Genomic DNA, 18,042 nt, shown 5'->3' on the forward strand with positions numbered 1-18,042 from the left:
CAATCACCTGCTCTGAAGTATAATATGCAGTGTGTGTTGTTCACACACTTTTTTCAAAGTTCTTACTTTTCTTTGTTGTGTACATCTACCACTGATGATGCTCTTGCTGTTGCAAAATATTTATAATTTTCCTGTGTCGGGTGAGTTCTCTTTTTTATTTTGCATGTATAATTCTGGGTTCTCCACCATGGCTGTGCGATCTAAGCTGCAATCTTTGTGCTGTGGCTACAGGACACACACATTTATGTCTCCTGGGAAAAGTGTAACAACTTTTCATGAGATTATGGCCTGTATATGAGACCATACACCATTGTGAGAAAATTGCGAGCTACAAATTAGTAGCGTAACCCGGTCGTAGAAAACCTACAATGAAATGCTGACCACAATTCACTCTATAACTGGTAGTATGATCTCCCACCTCTGCTGAGGCCAGCAGTCGGTAGGTAGGCACTGGTCATCACGGTCTGTTACACCACGAGTTGTTGTTATTTATTATATTGCATATACTCTATGTGATCAAAAGTATCCGGACACACCGCAAAACGCGTGTTTCTCATAGAGGGCGACACAGTACTGCCATCTACCGCGTGGAACACATAGTCAGCGAACTCAGTAGTCTGCAGACAGTGTGAGACAGTAGTATGGATGGTCTGAGGAACTCACAGACTTTCAACGTGGTCCGTTGGTTGGGTGCCACTTGTGTAGGAAGTCTGTGTGTCAGATTTCCACCCTCCTAAACATCCCTCTGTCCACTGTTTCCAATGTTATAGTGAAGGGATGTGTACAACCCAAAATTTTGCAGGCCAACCTCCCATGTTGACCTCCAGAGACCATCGAGTGTTGAAGAGGGTCGTACAGTATTATCGTCAATCATCCATCGCCACCATCACACAGGAATTCCTGACTGCATCAAGATCTACTCCAAGCACCATTACTGTTTGGTGCAAGGTGCGGCAACTTGGCTTCCATGGCCGAACAGCTGCCCATAAGTCAAACATCACACAGACAAATGCCAAATGCCGCCTGGTGTGGTGCAAGGAGCGTCAAAACTGGACCATAGAACAGTGGAAAACCATTGTGTGGAGTGATGAATCACAGTACAGAATGTGGCGATCCGATGATATGGTGTGGGTGTGGCGAATGCCTGGTGAACGACATCTACCAGCCTGTATAGTGCCGACAGTAAAATTTGGAGGTGGCGGGGTTACAGTGTGGTCATGTTTCTTCTGGAGGGGGCTTGGCCCCCTTGTTGCTTTACATGGCAATGTCACGGCACAAGCTTACGTTGACTTTTTAACAGCTTTCATGCTGCGTACCGTCGAAGACCAGTTCGGGGATGACCATTGTGTCTTACAACACGACCGAGCACCCGTCCATATTGCAGGGCCTGTGGGGGAGTAGTTTGATAACAACAACGTCCCACTAATGGACTGGCCTGTGCAAAGTCCTGATTTGAATCCCATAGAACATATCTGGGATGTTTTGGAATGCAGACTTTGTGCTTGACCACACCGATCCACATCAATACCTCTTCTCATTTTGGCGCTCTGCGAGGAATGGCCTGCCATTCCTCAGGAAACCTTCCGGCACCTGATTGAAAGAATGCCTGTGAGAGTGAACGCTGTCATCAAGGCTAAGGGTGGGCCAACACCGTATTGACTGTCAGTGTTCCCGATGGAGGGTTGCCAAAACTTGTACTTTATTTTCAGGTGGGTGTCCGGATACTTCTGATCACATAGAGTAGTTCTGGACAAATTTACAGAAACTCCAGCCTTATCTTCCTCGCTATCTTGATGAGGCATGTGACCACCACATGTGTCTCTGTGTTGCCCATTCTTGTAAGGATACCCACATGGACATGTGCTGGCCACATATCTTGTCAAGAGTTTATCTGGAACTTTACGTAAATGCATGTACAGTCTTGGACACAGCTGGCTTGTAACGACCCTATTGAAGAAGCAGTGAAGCAAGCCATCCATGTCTGACCACCAAGCGCCTTGTGACTAGACAACCCAAACAGCATTGCAATTTTGAGGCTTGTATACCAGTCACGGGTATACATCTCTGTAAATTGAGTAGTGATGCCAAAGAGAAATACGAGATGAAGATTGTCGATCGTAATGTCTCGTGTTCTCGACATGGAATAATATTCGGTCCACGTTACGTTCCATTATTTAATGTTGTTTGGGAATGAACCTGACGGACTGGGTTTATATTTTCACTCCTTGCATTACAGTAAATTCCATATTTTACAATTATATTAATGCTTTGAACGAAAATAATGCCCAGAAAAACATCGAACACACGTTCACACCATTCTTCTCACACACATGCACGTGAAAACAAACACACAAAGCTAAGTTTTAACTTCCAAGTGAATGTCCAAATAACAGTAAATGGAGAAGCACGATGTGCGAAACATGGGATTTTTCACAGAAAGAATGCGTCTATTTGTGACATACGTGGTTTCTATTAATAGACAGTGAAACAATTATGAGAGAAATTAACATGCATTTTCGTCTTCAGGTGCTGAGGAAGGAAACAGACTGACTGGAAAAAAGAAAGCATGGTGTTATTAATAGGCTGTTGGTTAGCGTACAGAGCTTTCATCAGTGAGGTCTAGGTTCGATCCCCACCAAGGACATTTATTTTTATTCTTTTCTATTAGTGAAGAAGTATGTAATATTGTTTTCTAGGCATTTTGACGAAAGGATACGCATCAAATTTGTTCGTATAATCTGTATTTTCATTCTTCTAATAAGTTCTCTATCGCAATGGGATATAGAGATTCTCTATCTAGGCGATCGATATCTTCTCAATGGTTACGTAGCTGCGATTCTCCAGTCCCTTACACCCACTTGTCTTATTTATTTACTTAATTTCATATCTAACGAAAACACACAGATATTGTTAGAACAAGAAACACACCTCGCGTCGAAGGTTCCAGACTCGAGTTCTGGCTTTTTTTTGCGAGGGTGATTATTCTTGTGTGTTTGTTTATCATCTTTGTCAAAAAAATATACCTCATTATTGCCGTGATTAACCTAGGGACAGAACAAAGCGACTGAAATAACAAAAGTACAGAAAATGCAAGACACATCTGCCTAAGCATGTTATACCTTGGGAATTAGCAATCTGAAAATTAACTTGCGTTTCAGTCGACTACTTGCGAAAGAATTTCGTGTTGTCTCGTTTGGAGTGTTGGTTATCGTGTCGGACTAGCATGCGGGCAACCCGAGTTCGAGCCCAGCGAAAGGCAAGTTTTTTTTTTTTGTCTAATTTCATCCAACCTTATTTATAAAACTGAGGTTTCTGCAAAACCTTTTGAATTGCATGCCACTTCGTATGTTGGTAATCTGAAAGCATCAAAGATGAAAATTTGATGTTTCGGAGTGACGATGTATTTGTGTATGTGTTGAAAAAACGCAGTTATTTATTAACGAAAAACATGCAGCCACGTGATCATTGAGAACGCTTCCTAGTTGTCAGTGCTAATATGGCAGTAACTACAGTCTGTCAACACACACCAACTTTCACGTTTCCCGTAAAATGATTACCTTTCCACGTTTCAAAATCATGAGTGCTGTCTAAAGCAATACTTTGATACTTGCGTTTGCATGTTCGAATCTAAAGTAATACGAAACTTTTTTCCCAACAAATGACATTCAAACCATTAATAACTGTTTGAAATGTGATATTGATATCATATATGGAAAGAATAAAAATGGAGAATTTCGCTTAATACAACTTATAAATAGGGAGCGGAAGTTGATGAAATGTCATCTTTTTTCTGACATCTCGGACACGATGCCCATTAAATATACACAATATTACACTTCATCTAGAACCCAAAAAAGGTAATTTTAAAGTGATTTTTTTTGCATTTGTTGCCATTTGTCAGGTTTTAGGTCATTTGCCCGGATTTTCGGCATTTACCCGTCATTTTTTGCAATATTCGGTATGTTGTTTCATCATATTTTGTCACTTCTTTAATTTTGGTAATATTCTTGAATCTTTTCACCAAGGTATATATATCTCACAGGATTGCAATTTACGAGCAAAAGAAATGCTGAACTGGTGACAGTCTTTGTTGTGTCGGGGGAAACCACCAGGTGCCCGTCTGGGGCAAACTCAGATTTAAGATCAGATAAGGAGAGGCTTGAAATTCCATAGCTAGACCCCGTTTGCACTGAAAATCCTTGTTGCATATTTTAATTGAATGTGCATGTGCTATCATTTGGTGCCCTTTTTTTAAAAGCAAGATTGCATTTTGTTTAATTTCATTTTCATTTCAATTTTTAAACTGAAACTAACAAATTTGACGGTCATTTCTTGAATTTTACGTCATTTTTTCCCCATTTTTTAGGATATTCTATAGGTCATATACCTATATTTTTTAGGTCATCAACTTCCGCTCCCTACTTATAAATATATTAAATTATGTGGATACCTGATGTGAAACGTACGATGCACGATCAGAGAGCCTGAATGTTGCATTGAAAACTGCAGAGAACAATGACTGACTTATGAACAGTGAAAGGTTTTTCCATGCTCCAATGGGATTTTATTTATAACTATAAATAAACAAGGGAGAAGGTCACAGGTTGGTATGATAAACTAAATTGCAATCTAAAAGTTTTAATTGAAGAAACAAAACACGTTCGCGGTTAAAAATAGGGCATTCAATTTCAGACACATTACACTAACTGAAAGACTATTTTCAAAATTAATAATATTTGGATAACCGGCAAATCCAAACTTGATGTTAACCACGTAATGCACTTGATAATCAAAGAAACATAATTTTTCTTGAGCATGCCCTTTATTTTGTGTCTTGATTGTTGAAATAATACGTTGAAACGAACAGTAGTATGTTTTAGAGTGTGTTTAGAATCTCTTGTGTACTGCATGTAAATACTGAAGTCATTTTAGTATCCTAATCAAATAACAATTATTCAGTGTAATCCTTTAAAAGGAAAGCCTTTGTTTCTTTGCAGCTGTTCATGACAGAAATTCAATTGCAAGACAAGTTACCAAATTAGCAATAGTTCTCTTACATATTTGTGGTATGTGCTTGTCTGCCTTATACCGGATGATGAAGGAAGCAGATATAAAAGATAGACAATTACTGTTCTTGGGTAGCTCGTCCTGCTTTTGTCAGAAAACCTGATCAGCATACTGAACCAAGCCATCACACGAGATACGACTTCAATAATATAATCCCGTTTCTGTGGCCAAATACCTCCAAAAAAAAAAGGCAATAAAATTGTCAGTGAGAGGAGACGGAGAAATAATTTCCTTTTATCTTACATTATACTCTGTCTGTATGCCTAGTGTGGTTTGTCTGTCCCAAAGCTGAAGACAAACCTCTGTCTGTTGTAACGCGTGGCATGTTTTCTTCCAGTTTACAAATCACGTAAAATACCTTCGTTCACTTCAGTGTGCTGGTTCTGCAGGCTCAAGGTCATGTCGACTGATAACGAGATAGACCACGTGACTCCGGGGCCAACTGTCAGCACCGAAGACAAGCTTCAGTAACTTTTGCGAGGTTCCATCTAGTCCTTGACAGAGCGCATGCTCCGTAATTATGTGCAGAAAACCCATAAACCCATAAAATTTACGTATGTTTGGATTGTGTGCTCAAATGTTGCAGTAAACATAACTCCGTGACACACAAGAACAATTACAAGCGCTTCAAAGATTAGAAACTTAGCAAGCGTTACTCATAAGACGATTAGATTGTCCGACTAACAGAAGACCAGGTGGTGGGTTGGTAGCGTGTAAGTTTGACACGCAGGAGATACTGGGTTCGATTCCCCTTTGATTGCCTCCAATTTTTTTTTTTAACTCGAGCGACTATATATTTGAATTTATTTATTGCGAACATTCTTATTTTATTTGCTGTGCGAATTGTTGAATTTTGTTTTCCAAACGATTACGATAATTTCTTGTGAATAGTATTATATGTATTTCTGGATCATTTTCTCGAAATAAATGTATACTTTTCGCCAGGCATAACATTTTGTTGAGTATGTTTGTAAAACGATGAGATATGTGGAAAAAACTATCGCAAAAAATAAAATTTAAAACAGTAAAGTAAAGATTTCCACCCAAAAATAAAGTAAAAATGTATTTAACTTTTACTCAAATAAATTATTAAATAAAATGCAATAATTAGTTGCTCGAGTTATATAAAAAAAAATAGGGCAATAGAACGGGAATCGAACTCAAAGCCTTCTGTACGTGAAACTTATCCGCTACCACGGGGCCACTTAACCACTTGAAAATCATGTAATAGCTTCGCCTCATCAAGGCACTTGGAACTCATCGAAACCTTCAAGCGCTTTTCCTCGATTTTTTCCTTCTTTTTAAGTCCACTTTATGCACAGTAAGAAAACTGGATCTATAGATTAAAGTGGGATTTTAACCACTTGGAACCACTAAACCGCGTATCAAACGTTTCCTCTGGAATTGTTCGCTAGCGTGCGATATTACCAATACTCGGTTCGGGCATGGATGTGGGTGTTTGTCCCAATGAGAATACAGATAATATAGAGGAAATTGACATGTGTCACAACTGAGAAAAAGGTGAAGAACGAGGATACTATTAATTTTGAAAATACTCTTTCAGTTAGTGTAATGTGTCTGAAATTGAATGCCCTATTTTTAACCGCGAACGTGTTTTGTTTCTTCAATTAAAACTTTTAGATTACAATTTAGTTCATCATACCAATCTGTGACCTTCTCCCTTGTTTATAGTTATAAATAAAATCCCATTGGAGCATGGAAAAATCTTTCACTGTTCATAAGTCAGTCATTGTTCTCTGCAGTTTTCAATGCAACATTCAGGCTCTCTGATCGTGCATCGTACGTTTCACATCAGGTATCCACATAATTTAATATATTTATAAGTAGGGAGCGGAAGTTGATGACCTAAAAAATATAGGTATATGACCTATAGAATATCCTAAAAAATGGGGAAAAAATGACGTAAAATTCAAGAAATGACCGTCAAATTTGTTAGTTTCAGTTTAAAAATTGAAATGAAAATGAAATTAAACAAAATGCAATCTTGCTTTTAAAAAAAGGGCACCAAATGATAGCACATGCACATTCAATTAAAATATGCAACGAGGATTTTCAGTGCAAACGGGGTCTAGCTATGGTATTTCAAGCCTCTCCTTATCTGATCCTAAATCTGAGTTTGCCCCAGACGGGCACCTGGTGGTTTCCCCCGACACAACAAAGACTGTCACCAGTTCAGCATTTCTTTTGCTCGTAAATTGCAACCCTGCGAGATATATATACCTTGGTGAAAAGATTCAAGAATATTACCAAAATTAAAGAAGTGACAAAATATGATGAAACAACATGCCGAATATTGCAAAAAATGACGGGTAAATGCCGAAAATCCGGGCAAATGACCTAAAACCTGACAAATGGCAACAAATGCAAAAAAATTCACTTTAAAATTACCTTTTTTGGGTTCTAGATGAAGTGTAATATTGTGTATATTTAATGGGCATCGTGTCCGAGATGTCAGAAAAAAGATGACATTTCATCAACTTCCGCTCCCTATTTATAAGTTGTATTAAGCGAAATTCTCCATTTTTATTCTTTCCATATATGATATCAATATCACATTTCAAACAGTTATTATTGGTTTGAATGTCATTTGTTGGGAAAAAAGTTTCGTATTACTTTAGATTCGAACATTCAAACGCAAGTATCAAAGTATTGATTTAGACAGCACTCATGATTTTGAAACGTGGAAAGGTAATCATTTTACGGGAAACGTGAAAGTTGGTGTGTGTTGACAGACTGTAGTTACTGCCATATTAGCACTGACAACTAGGAAGCGTTCTCAATGATCACGTGGCTGCATGTTTTTCGTTAATAAATAACTGCGTTTTTTCAACACATACACAAATACATCGTCGCTTCGAAACATCAAATTTTCATCTTTGATGCTTTCTGATTACCAACATACGAAGTGGCATGCAATTCAAAAGGTTTTGCAGAAACTTCAGTTTTATAAATAAGTCTGGATGAAATTAGACAAAAAAAAACTTGCCTTCTGCTTGGCTCGAACTCGGGTTGCCCGCATGCTAGTCCGACACGATAACAAACACTCCAAACGAGACAACACGAAACTCTTTCGCAAGTTGTCGACTGAAACGCAAGTTAATTTTCAGATTGCTAATTCCCAAGGTATAACATGCTTAGGCAGATGTGTCTTGCATTTTCTGTACTTTTGTTATTTCAGTCGCTTTGTTCTGTCCCTAGGTTAATCACGGCAATAATGAGGTATATTTTTTTGACAAAGATGATAAACAAACACACAAGAATAATCACCCTCGCAAAAAAAAGCCAGAACTCGAGTCTGGAACCTTCGACGCGAGGTGTGTTTCTTGTTCTAACAATATCTGTGTGTTTTCGTTAGATATGAAATTAAGTAAATAAATAAGACAAGTGGGTGTAAGGGACTGGAGAATCGCAGCTACGTAACCATTGAGAAGATATCGATCGCCTAGATAGAGAATCTCTATATCCCATTGCGATAGAGAACTTATTAGAAGAATGAAAATACAGATTAAACGAACAAATTTGATGCGTATCCTTTCGTCAAAATGCCTAGAAAACAATATTACATACTTCTTCACTAATAGAAAAGAATAAAAATAAATGTCCTTGGTGGGGATCGAACCTAGACCTCACTGATGAAAGCTCTGTACGCTAACCAACAGCCTATCAATAACACCATGCTTTCTTTTTTCCAGTCAGTCTGTTTCCTTCCTCAGCACCTGAAGACGAAAATGCATGTTAATTTCTCTCATAATTGTTTCACTGTCTATTAATAGAAACCACGTATGTCACAAATAGACGCATTCTTTCTGTGAAAAATCCCATGTTTCGCACATCGTGCTTCTCCATTTACTGTTATTTGGACATTCACTTGGAAGTTAAAACTTAGCTTTGTGTGTTTGTTTTCACGTGCATGTGTGTGAGAAGAATGGTGTGAACGTGTGTTCGATGTTTTTCTGGGCATTATTTTCGTTCAAAGCATTAATATAATTGTAAAATATGGAATTTACTGTAATGCAAGGATTGAAAATATAAACCTAGTCCGTCAGGTTCATTCCCAAACAACATTAAATAATGGAACGTAACGTGGACCGAATATTATTCCATGTCGAGAACACGAGACATTACGATCGACAATCTTCATCTCGTATTTCTCTTTGGCATCACTACTCAATTTACAGAGATGTATACCCGTGACTGGTATACAAGCCGCAAAATTGCAATGCTGTTTGGGTTGTCTAGTCACAAGGCGCTTGGTGGTCAGACATGGATGGCTTGCTTCACTGCTTCTTCAATAGGGTCGTTACAAGCCAGCTGTGTCCAAGACTGTACATATATAAAACATGGCAAGCAATTGTATTTTATTCCTTGCAGTAAATGCTTTGATTGGCATGGATGTCCATCGTGACTTCTACACTCGAGGCTACACAGCTGATATTAAGAATGATGAGATGCATGAAATGATAGATGAGAAGCGGTTGAAGTTCATTCCCGAACTGAAGTTGTCGGAGGTAAGTGGAAACAGCCTCTCTATAGGAGAAATTATTTGCCAAACTGTGTATTTTGTCCTATAAACTTCAAAGCTATTGAATCTTTGTAAAATTCAAATATTTTTGTTTCAAAACAAAAGGTGACTGTTTTCCGTTTAGTGTAGTCCTATAGGTGAGTTGACATTGATACATATACATCGATCGATAGTAGTAGTAGTAGCCATCTGTTCTTGATGTTCTTCATCACACGAGCAGAACCAGAAAAGCAATGAAAAATGTGTTCTCACATTACAAATGTTATATGCTATATGAATGATAACAGAACAACAACACTGAAATCACTAGACGAATAACATGTCTTTTACGCATGAAACTTTATCATCAATTGAATTTAAACTTTGTTTCATGTTAAACATGAACTTGAATAATAAGATTTTTTTTATGCAAGAGGTGCACAATGGATTTTTACTGTTTGGTTCAGTGTAATCAGTTTTGCACTTGTTCATAAGAATAGATGCAAACTGACCTGTACATGTTTATTTACTTGGATGTAGAAATAATAAAAATTGTCTGTGTTGCTTGCAAAGAAATGTACGAGGGTTGCTATTTATGTATCCTGAATAACAAACAAAAAAAGATGTATAATTGAAAATCGTTTTATTGTATTTCAAAATATTCTCCATGATGATCGATGCACTTTTGCATACGTTTGAACCAATTCTCATAGCACTTTGTCCATTCCGATTGAGGTATCTCGAAAACATGCATTTTGAACGCATCAATTGCTTCTTCTGGCATCGAAAATAGTTGACCACATAGCTTATTCTTCACGGACGGGAACAAAAAGAAATCATTGGGTGCTAGCTAAATCATAATGATCCTGCATTGCTGGTTGTTTTTTCTGATTTCCCCAAAGACTTCTGGCAAACAAATGGTTGTGTACCATTCAGAATTGACTGTTCTACGATTCTCTAGTGGCACTGTAGCCACATGACCATTTTTCCCCAAAAAACAGGCGACCATTTGCTTCAAAGTGCTTCTTGCACGAACAACTTTTGTTGGATTTGGCTCATCTTGGAACACCCACATCGTCGACTGCTGTTTGCTTTCGGCCTCATATGCATAGATTCAAGATTCGTCACCTGTGTAGATGTTATACACAGCTTTTGAAGCACCACGATTGTATTTTGTGAGTACTTGTTTGCATAAATCGACACGAGCCTTTTTTTTGAGCGATTGTCAAATTATGCGGAATCGAACGCGAACAAATCTTCTTCACGGTTAAATGTTCATGCAATATCTTAATGTATGCTAGTCATACTAATGCCTCAATCTCACGATATGTCACATGACAATCTTGCATTATCAGTTCTCGCACACCATCAATGTGTTTTGGCACAATAACCGATTTTGGACGACCTTCTTTAGATTCATTCGTGAGTGAATGACGACCAAGATTGAATTCACTAAACCAGTAATATACAGTGCTCTTAGATGGTGCTTCATCGCCAAAAGTTGAAATGAGTTGATCGATGCACTGTTGTTGAGATAATCCACGTCAAAAGTCGTAGAAAAGCATTGCTCAAAAATGTTCTCCAGTTAATTCCATTGTTGGCCTCTGGTGAAATTTTCATGTGTCTGTAACAAACAAAAATAGAATCCGTAAGCACAACGTTCTGGGTACATATACCATAGAAATGTCCAACTTTACGATGGATATATTAGATGTTACCTAGCAACATTAGTGTTGCCAGTTCCGGATACATAAATAACAACCCTTGTATTAATCCCAAGGCTGGGCACCTCTTTGTCAGTAGTGATACTAATGCTAAAAATAAGCTAAGCTTCGTGGTGCAACAGTTCTCTAAGGACCAGGCCCTGCCACGGTCAGTGCATCGAGACCCATCATCACTGTTTTCTGGCTACTTTAACCAGTAGTTGAAAATCTAAATAATTTAGTCAAGAATAATTATAAATTTTAAAATGTAGGTTTTAATTTGAACTGTACTATATCATTCCACTAGAATTCTGCTTGGAAATATACATAATTTCACATGAGACAATAAATCTAATCGGAATGCTATCTTACGACACAGAAGCCAGATTTCTCCACTGTTCTATGAAATAATTGCAGTATTGGCATTGCACAATCAGGGTCGATTTTCCCTTCGTTTTCAGATTATATGTGGCATGTTGAATACTGGTGAAGGCGGCAGCGTGTACTTCGGGATTTCTTCTAAGAAGATTATAGAAGGTGTAAAGTTGACTCGAATTGACAAAGACATTTTCAGGAAAGGTATGGAGCAATTATTATCATATTCTATAAGATACAGTGTTTTATTTGCGCATTGGATTGATGATTCTCCTTGTTTATACTTATGAAAATTGGACCAGTACTGATATAAAATAGTGAACGTTTAGTGCAAATGTTAAAGACGTATGTAATAAGCAGTATATGAAGTAGCTGAAATATCATACTGAGGTACTAATGTAGCAATTAATGTGTAGAAAATTAAGCTTCATTATAATTAATATTTGACCCATCCTTATTAAGAAAGCATCAAGAAAAAATGTTTAATCACACCTTTAGAAACAAGTGTTTGTGCAAAGGAGATCTATGGGTTATCTAAAAATAAGCTTTTATAATGATTAGTAGCAAATGTGTTTATTGGTAAATTGGCTGATCCAATATTTGCATCGTCAGACTCCTACGATTGTCATTTTTCTTGCAGTTTTTTTTTCCATGACCCCTATAACTTGGGCAAAATTATGGCATTTTATGATTCATGTTCCTTGTTTATCTAATGCAAAATGTATTGCAGTCATATGATTGCATACGTTAATTAAGTAAGTGAACCAACTATTCAGATTCTTCACACAGTATTATAACTTTGAATTGGATCACTAGAATGTCAGATATTAGTATGTATCAACAAAATTTCAAGTTGGTCCAGATTTGATATTTTACATCATTATAGATAATTTTTTCATCAAGTTGCATACTTAATTCTTATTCATTTGTCACTGTATTCTCATATTTTTAGTCATTGAGATTTGCTGATGAATTAACATATATTAGGGAGGGGACAGATTAATCGGTACTCTATCAGTATCAACCGATATGGACATATTGGTTTATCGGTAAAATTACAGATTATTTTACCTATCTGATATATCTATAAATATATTTTAATTTAGTGCCAAATTCTTCCATTTTGTTATAATTTTATGGATAATCGCCTCGAGTTACTTTTTAAAAAAGTAAATATGCAATTTCTTTTGCATTGCAGTCACGTGGAAACATTTATTAAGGAGGTCAAGAACCATTCAGGTTCTTCAAGCACCATTTGGAATTTTATATCAGATCAGTGGAATATCGGTTATTGGTAAATTTTATATTGGTACTTTCATGTCAGCCTTTCCCTAACATATATGCAGAAGAAAGTTTTAACATTATTTTTGTGTTAGGTGTTGACCGAGTGATGACGAGGTGCATAATCCCTGAACTACGGTCTGGATGCTATGATATAATCTACACTCCTGTTGTATCACGAGGAGAAAAGCCAGCAGATCTTTCAACTCACATTCTGTATGTGATTGAAATCCAAGTGAGACCTATTCCGGTAAGTGGCAGTATTTTCATGGCTATTTGAAAATTCTAATGCAGTGTTTTCCAACTGGTGTCTTTTTCTTGTAATCAGATTTGTCACACATTATGGTAGAAAAAAATAGATGTTAACAGCCGAATTTAGACATGTAGGTAAAGATGTTTTAGACATCCTCTTTCCTATTAACTAGCTCATGAGGCTACGATGCCAGAGGTGCCAGGTTCAAATCCTGGCTGGGACATGGGTGTTCTTTTTGTGTCCCTTCATCAATTTCATCATATCGTTGCTCATCCTCATCTTTGCGATTAGCCAAAAGTGGCAGAAATGCGAAGTAAAATAAAACAAATCAATCAATGTTTCCTATTTACTGGATTATGATGTCAAACACACTGTTGAAGTTATAAAATAATTTTCTGAATTATTTTAATTCATCTTTGCTATGGCATTGTGTTTCAAAATATTGAAGGCTAGTAATTATTATTTTCTTTATTTAGATTACTTTTTGTGTGTAATATTGCTCAGTATGATGGAATTATGGAAAAATGGGGTCCAATATTTGCATCACCAGACATTAGAATTTATCAGATTTCAGAAGGGCTACCTGGTGACAGTTGAGAAGATGAAAACTCATGCACCTCTCTAAGTATAATCAAAGGATATACTGTATTTATCTAATGGCAAAATAGAAACCCAAGTATCTAACATGTATTTTGAGTTACTTTTCTATCTATCTAGATTAATTGTGGTGATGTGGATGAAATAGATAAAAGGAACAACCAATACTTGCCTAAAATTTGAACCTAGCATCTCTGGCTTAGTAGCACACTATGCTAACCACTCGGTCATGATAGGGAGCATTATATCATGTTAATCTGTAAATATCACAAGGCAGATCTCTCTTAGATTAATATAAGGTCATTTGAACTTATTTCTAACATTGTGAACAGCCACGTTAATGGTGTGCTATACGACGTACGCTTTTAGAAGGAACATGAGTTCAGCCAATACCCAGCCAGCACTCTTGTGCTGTTGTCAAACCAACTGCTAGCGGAAGGGGAACACAGAGAATTTGTTGTGTCCAATATTCAACTTTTTATATATAATGCATGCACGTGATAATTTGAGTACAATGAAATATATAGTAAAGAATTGTACACAGAATTATATCACTGCAGCATATAAGAGAAACTCGTACCTGAATGAAGTTTGAAGGTATTTATTGTAGAGGAACTGCAAGGTCATCATCATCATCGCTCGTTTCTGTTTTCTGGCTTGTTTCCCAGGAGATTTGAATAGGGGATCACCGATTTCTGTGGTAGATAGTTTACCATGTTTTATATTACACAACACAGTAAAAACAAATACACCACATTCTTTAGCCGTAAGTTCTCGACTCTGAGAAAACACTGTTTCATCACGCACTTTTTCCGCCGCCAATTAATTGAAGTAAGAATATACTTCAAAAGTAAGATTTCTGTCTTGTGAAAGTAATATTTTACCCTCGGTGCCTGTACTACTGGTACTACGTTTCGAGAGCAACGTTATTAATTTGATTTGATTTGTTTTACTTTGCTTTTCTGTCACTTTTGGCTAATTGCGAAGATGGAAATGAGTGATGATATAATGAAATTGATGAATGGACATTCATAAACATCCATGTCCAGGCCGGGATTCAAACCCGGGACCCCTCGCGTCGTATCGCGATATGCTAACTACTGCACCATAGGAGCCGGCGCGACATTATTTAATAACACTCACGGAACACAAACTATTGCACAACTATCGAACATAATGTCTGTATTACACAGCACGCTACGACACCAGGGTTCTCAGGTTCAAATCCCGGCCCGGGTATAGGTGTTTGTAAGTTTCCCTTCATCAATTTCATCATATCACCACCCTTCCTCATCTTCGCGATTAGCCAAAAGTGGCAGAAAAGCGAAGTAAAATAAATAGAATACATCAATCAATAAGGGCTGTATTGAATCCTCTCACAACTGTTCTTCGTGGCGTACGGGTATAATTATCTTACACCATCCTTGTTATGAAAATGCTGAACTGAAACTGACTTAACCGACTCGCAATGTTTGTGAACGCCCACAACAATGAAGGGTTATTGTATATATTCAGCCGAATTTGACACCCATAGCTTTACCAAGACACAAGAACTCAGCGGGGTCAACACGGTGGCAACGGAAAACGAAAGGGTCATTGTGTGTGTGTGTGTAGAGACGTGTTGTTCCCGTGTTTCTTCGAGAAGCTATAACTCCGGCTGTAGGCGACGGAAATTCATGGGACTTGGACGGTCATGTTCAAAATGTCGTCTCCCATCTTATGATTAACCTTAAAGTGGCAAGTTTTGTGCAAACTTCTTGCGCGCAAGAAAAAATACAGAACACGGCGTTTAATTTGCTCGCCGCAGTCTCCTACCTATACAACGTTGCACTCCTGCCACTGGCTGGTCGCCAAGGACACGCTCTCAGTAGCTCCGCCCGATATCGCTTCTAAAAACGTGCATCGTATAGATGCATTGGCTTGCTGCCAACCTAAGAGTTCCAAAATTCTGAACTATTTGTAAGTCCAGCAATATTAACATGGTTCTCACCGAGCTGGAAAAGTCTGGGGAAAAAATCATCAACCTATGAGTAAGGCCATTTGTATACAGGAGATGGCAAGTTGGCTAATAGTCAGTGGACAGTATGCAGTGGTCTGTGCATACAGGTGTAAAGGCATGAAAGCTTTCTTCTTTGCTTGATACTGTGGCCAAGGAAGCACAAACACTGGTTTGCTTTGTTAAAAAGTGTGGATCGCATGATTTATGGCTTCTGTCTTACAACAATCACTTAACAGTTCACACAATGTTATTTGAAAATATGGGTGAAATCTCTTGTTAGAAAATAGAATCATTCCATCAATTTCTCTCCTGTTACAAGTGAGGTATACACAAATTATCTTCTGTGTGCAGACGTAAGAAATTCATGGAAAAGGCAAGGAATTTAATTGATATTTATAAACTGTGAAAATACAGGAATATTTATATAAATGTTTCATTTGATGTGAATATGGGTGTTCCATATACGGTGGAATCTCAATTTATGTTTTTCAGGGGACCAGGGTGGAAAAACGTAAAATACAGGAAAATGTAAAATTGAGGAAAATTTTATAACATTTTGCTATATTTGGAGCACCAAGATTGGATGTATAATGTGGGAAAATGTAAAACCAGGATTCCGCTATACATAATTGTAACAATACTTTGCTACAATTAGTGTTGTTCATGTGAAAATAACTAAGCTTAAGGGAGTTAAAGTAATCTGAACATTTATTTTTAAGTATCTGGGAAAGTTGAAAGTTGGGAATTGGTTTTGGCAAAATGAGTGGGAGTACTGAATTGGGCCAGCCCTTTTACATCTGAAGTTTGTGCTTTCATTTTAGCATGTGACATACATGGTGAACCAGAACAAGAAATGTTTCATGCGAGAGGGGATGGAGACTATAGAAATAGATGCTCTGGTTGTGAGAAAGAAATGCTTGGAGATTGAGGAGCAGAAGAATTTGAGCGAAATAAAAAAACTCCAAGCGGACAATCAAGAGCTGCTGTCGGCATTGCTTTCTGCAGCTGGAATTCACTAGCTCCTCTTCTGCAAGGAGTGAACTACAGGATATAGTATTCTATGCATTTTTTATATTTCACATTTTTTACTTGCTCTTAGACAACTACAGGAAGCAGTATTCTATGAGTTTTTTATATTGCACATTTTTGTACTTAATTTTCTTTTTTGCACAGTGGATGCAAACATTGATATATATATATTTTTAATACACGAGTGAAGTTTTTTGCTAATACATTCCAAATGGCTGAAAGAAATAGTAAGTGTTTTTTGTTTTAAAGCTTATAGATATAAGTCTATATAATATTACCTTTTGAAGATAATGAGGAGGGCACCAGTGAAATTTTTAATTGCCATTCTTCACATGTTTGTTGATATTAAGAGCATTTTATTTGTTTTTTCTTGTGAATTAGAGGGATTCAAAGCATGGAATGCAAAGTTTGTGTTTGAATTCTTAGTCATTTGTGATAGTCAAATATAAAAGAAGAATAAATACGGAGAAACTAGTACTCACTTTTATCCGCGAAGCTGTTTTTTCTTCTTTTTCGATTAATTTCAGTGGCCACTGCCACCATCCTCGTTGGAACAGCGCAGCAAGTTCCAACGAGGATGGTGGCAGTGGCCACTGAAATTAATCGAAAAAGAAGAAAAAACAGCTTCGCGGATAAAAGTGAGTACTAGTTTCTCCGTATTTATATACTACCGCGTCTCTCTTTCCCCAATCATGAATGAAAAAGAAGAATGTTAAAGAAATACAAGGTATTGTATGATTGAAAACCTTTCATTTGTTCATGTTATTTTTTTTATATTTATATTTACATGCATAGCTTTACATATAAATATGTATACCCAAAAGGATATATTTGTAATATTTTCATATAGTGGATCCTGGGCTATAACACATTTAAAACTCTGAGAGGTTTTATTCCGTGAATTTGAAAGCATTTGGTATGTTGATATTGCTCATTGCCTAGATTTAGGCATTTACAGCATAAAAATATTTGACACTATATTTATTGATGGCTAAGAAACTTGGTTATTAGAATATATGGAGCCAAACTTTATTATTACTGTATGAGTATTGTCATTTCTTAAATATTTCCTTTCATTATTACTATTTTAGTACTGTATTGTTTAGTTCTTGTGAAATACTAAGTGATTTTAGTTTCATCACCAGGGTGGTGGCATGTTTTTTTTCTTCTGTAATGTGGTTGCACATTATTTGTTTTGAGTATTGTATCCATGTAT

At 37.0% G+C, this 18,042-nt stretch overlaps 1 protein-coding gene across 2 annotated transcripts in view; it reads left to right on the forward strand.

Annotated features, from left to right (window-relative positions):
• LOC145980123 (uncharacterized) overlaps positions 1-17,295 on the forward strand; it is a 73,220-nt gene extending 55,925 nt beyond the window's left edge. For both annotated transcript variants that reach the window (XM_083113134.1, XM_083113135.1), the window contains 4 exons: positions 9,460-9,596; positions 11,754-11,871; positions 13,044-13,198; positions 16,619-17,295. In XM_083113134.1, coding sequence (XP_082969260.1) covers positions 9,460-9,596; positions 11,754-11,871; positions 13,044-13,198; positions 16,619-16,816 — 608 coding nt within the window. In that variant the 3' untranslated portion in view covers positions 16,817-17,295. The remainder of the gene's footprint in view (positions 1-9,459; positions 9,597-11,753; positions 11,872-13,043; positions 13,199-16,618) is intronic.
• The last annotated feature ends 747 nt before the right edge of the window (positions 17,296-18,042 follow it).

This window comes from Lepisma saccharinum, chromosome 27 (genome assembly GCF_977018435.1).
Source record: "Lepisma saccharinum chromosome 27, izLepSacc3.1, whole genome shotgun sequence".
Classification (NCBI taxonomy): Eukaryota; Metazoa; Arthropoda; class Insecta; order Zygentoma; family Lepismatidae; genus Lepisma; species Lepisma saccharinum.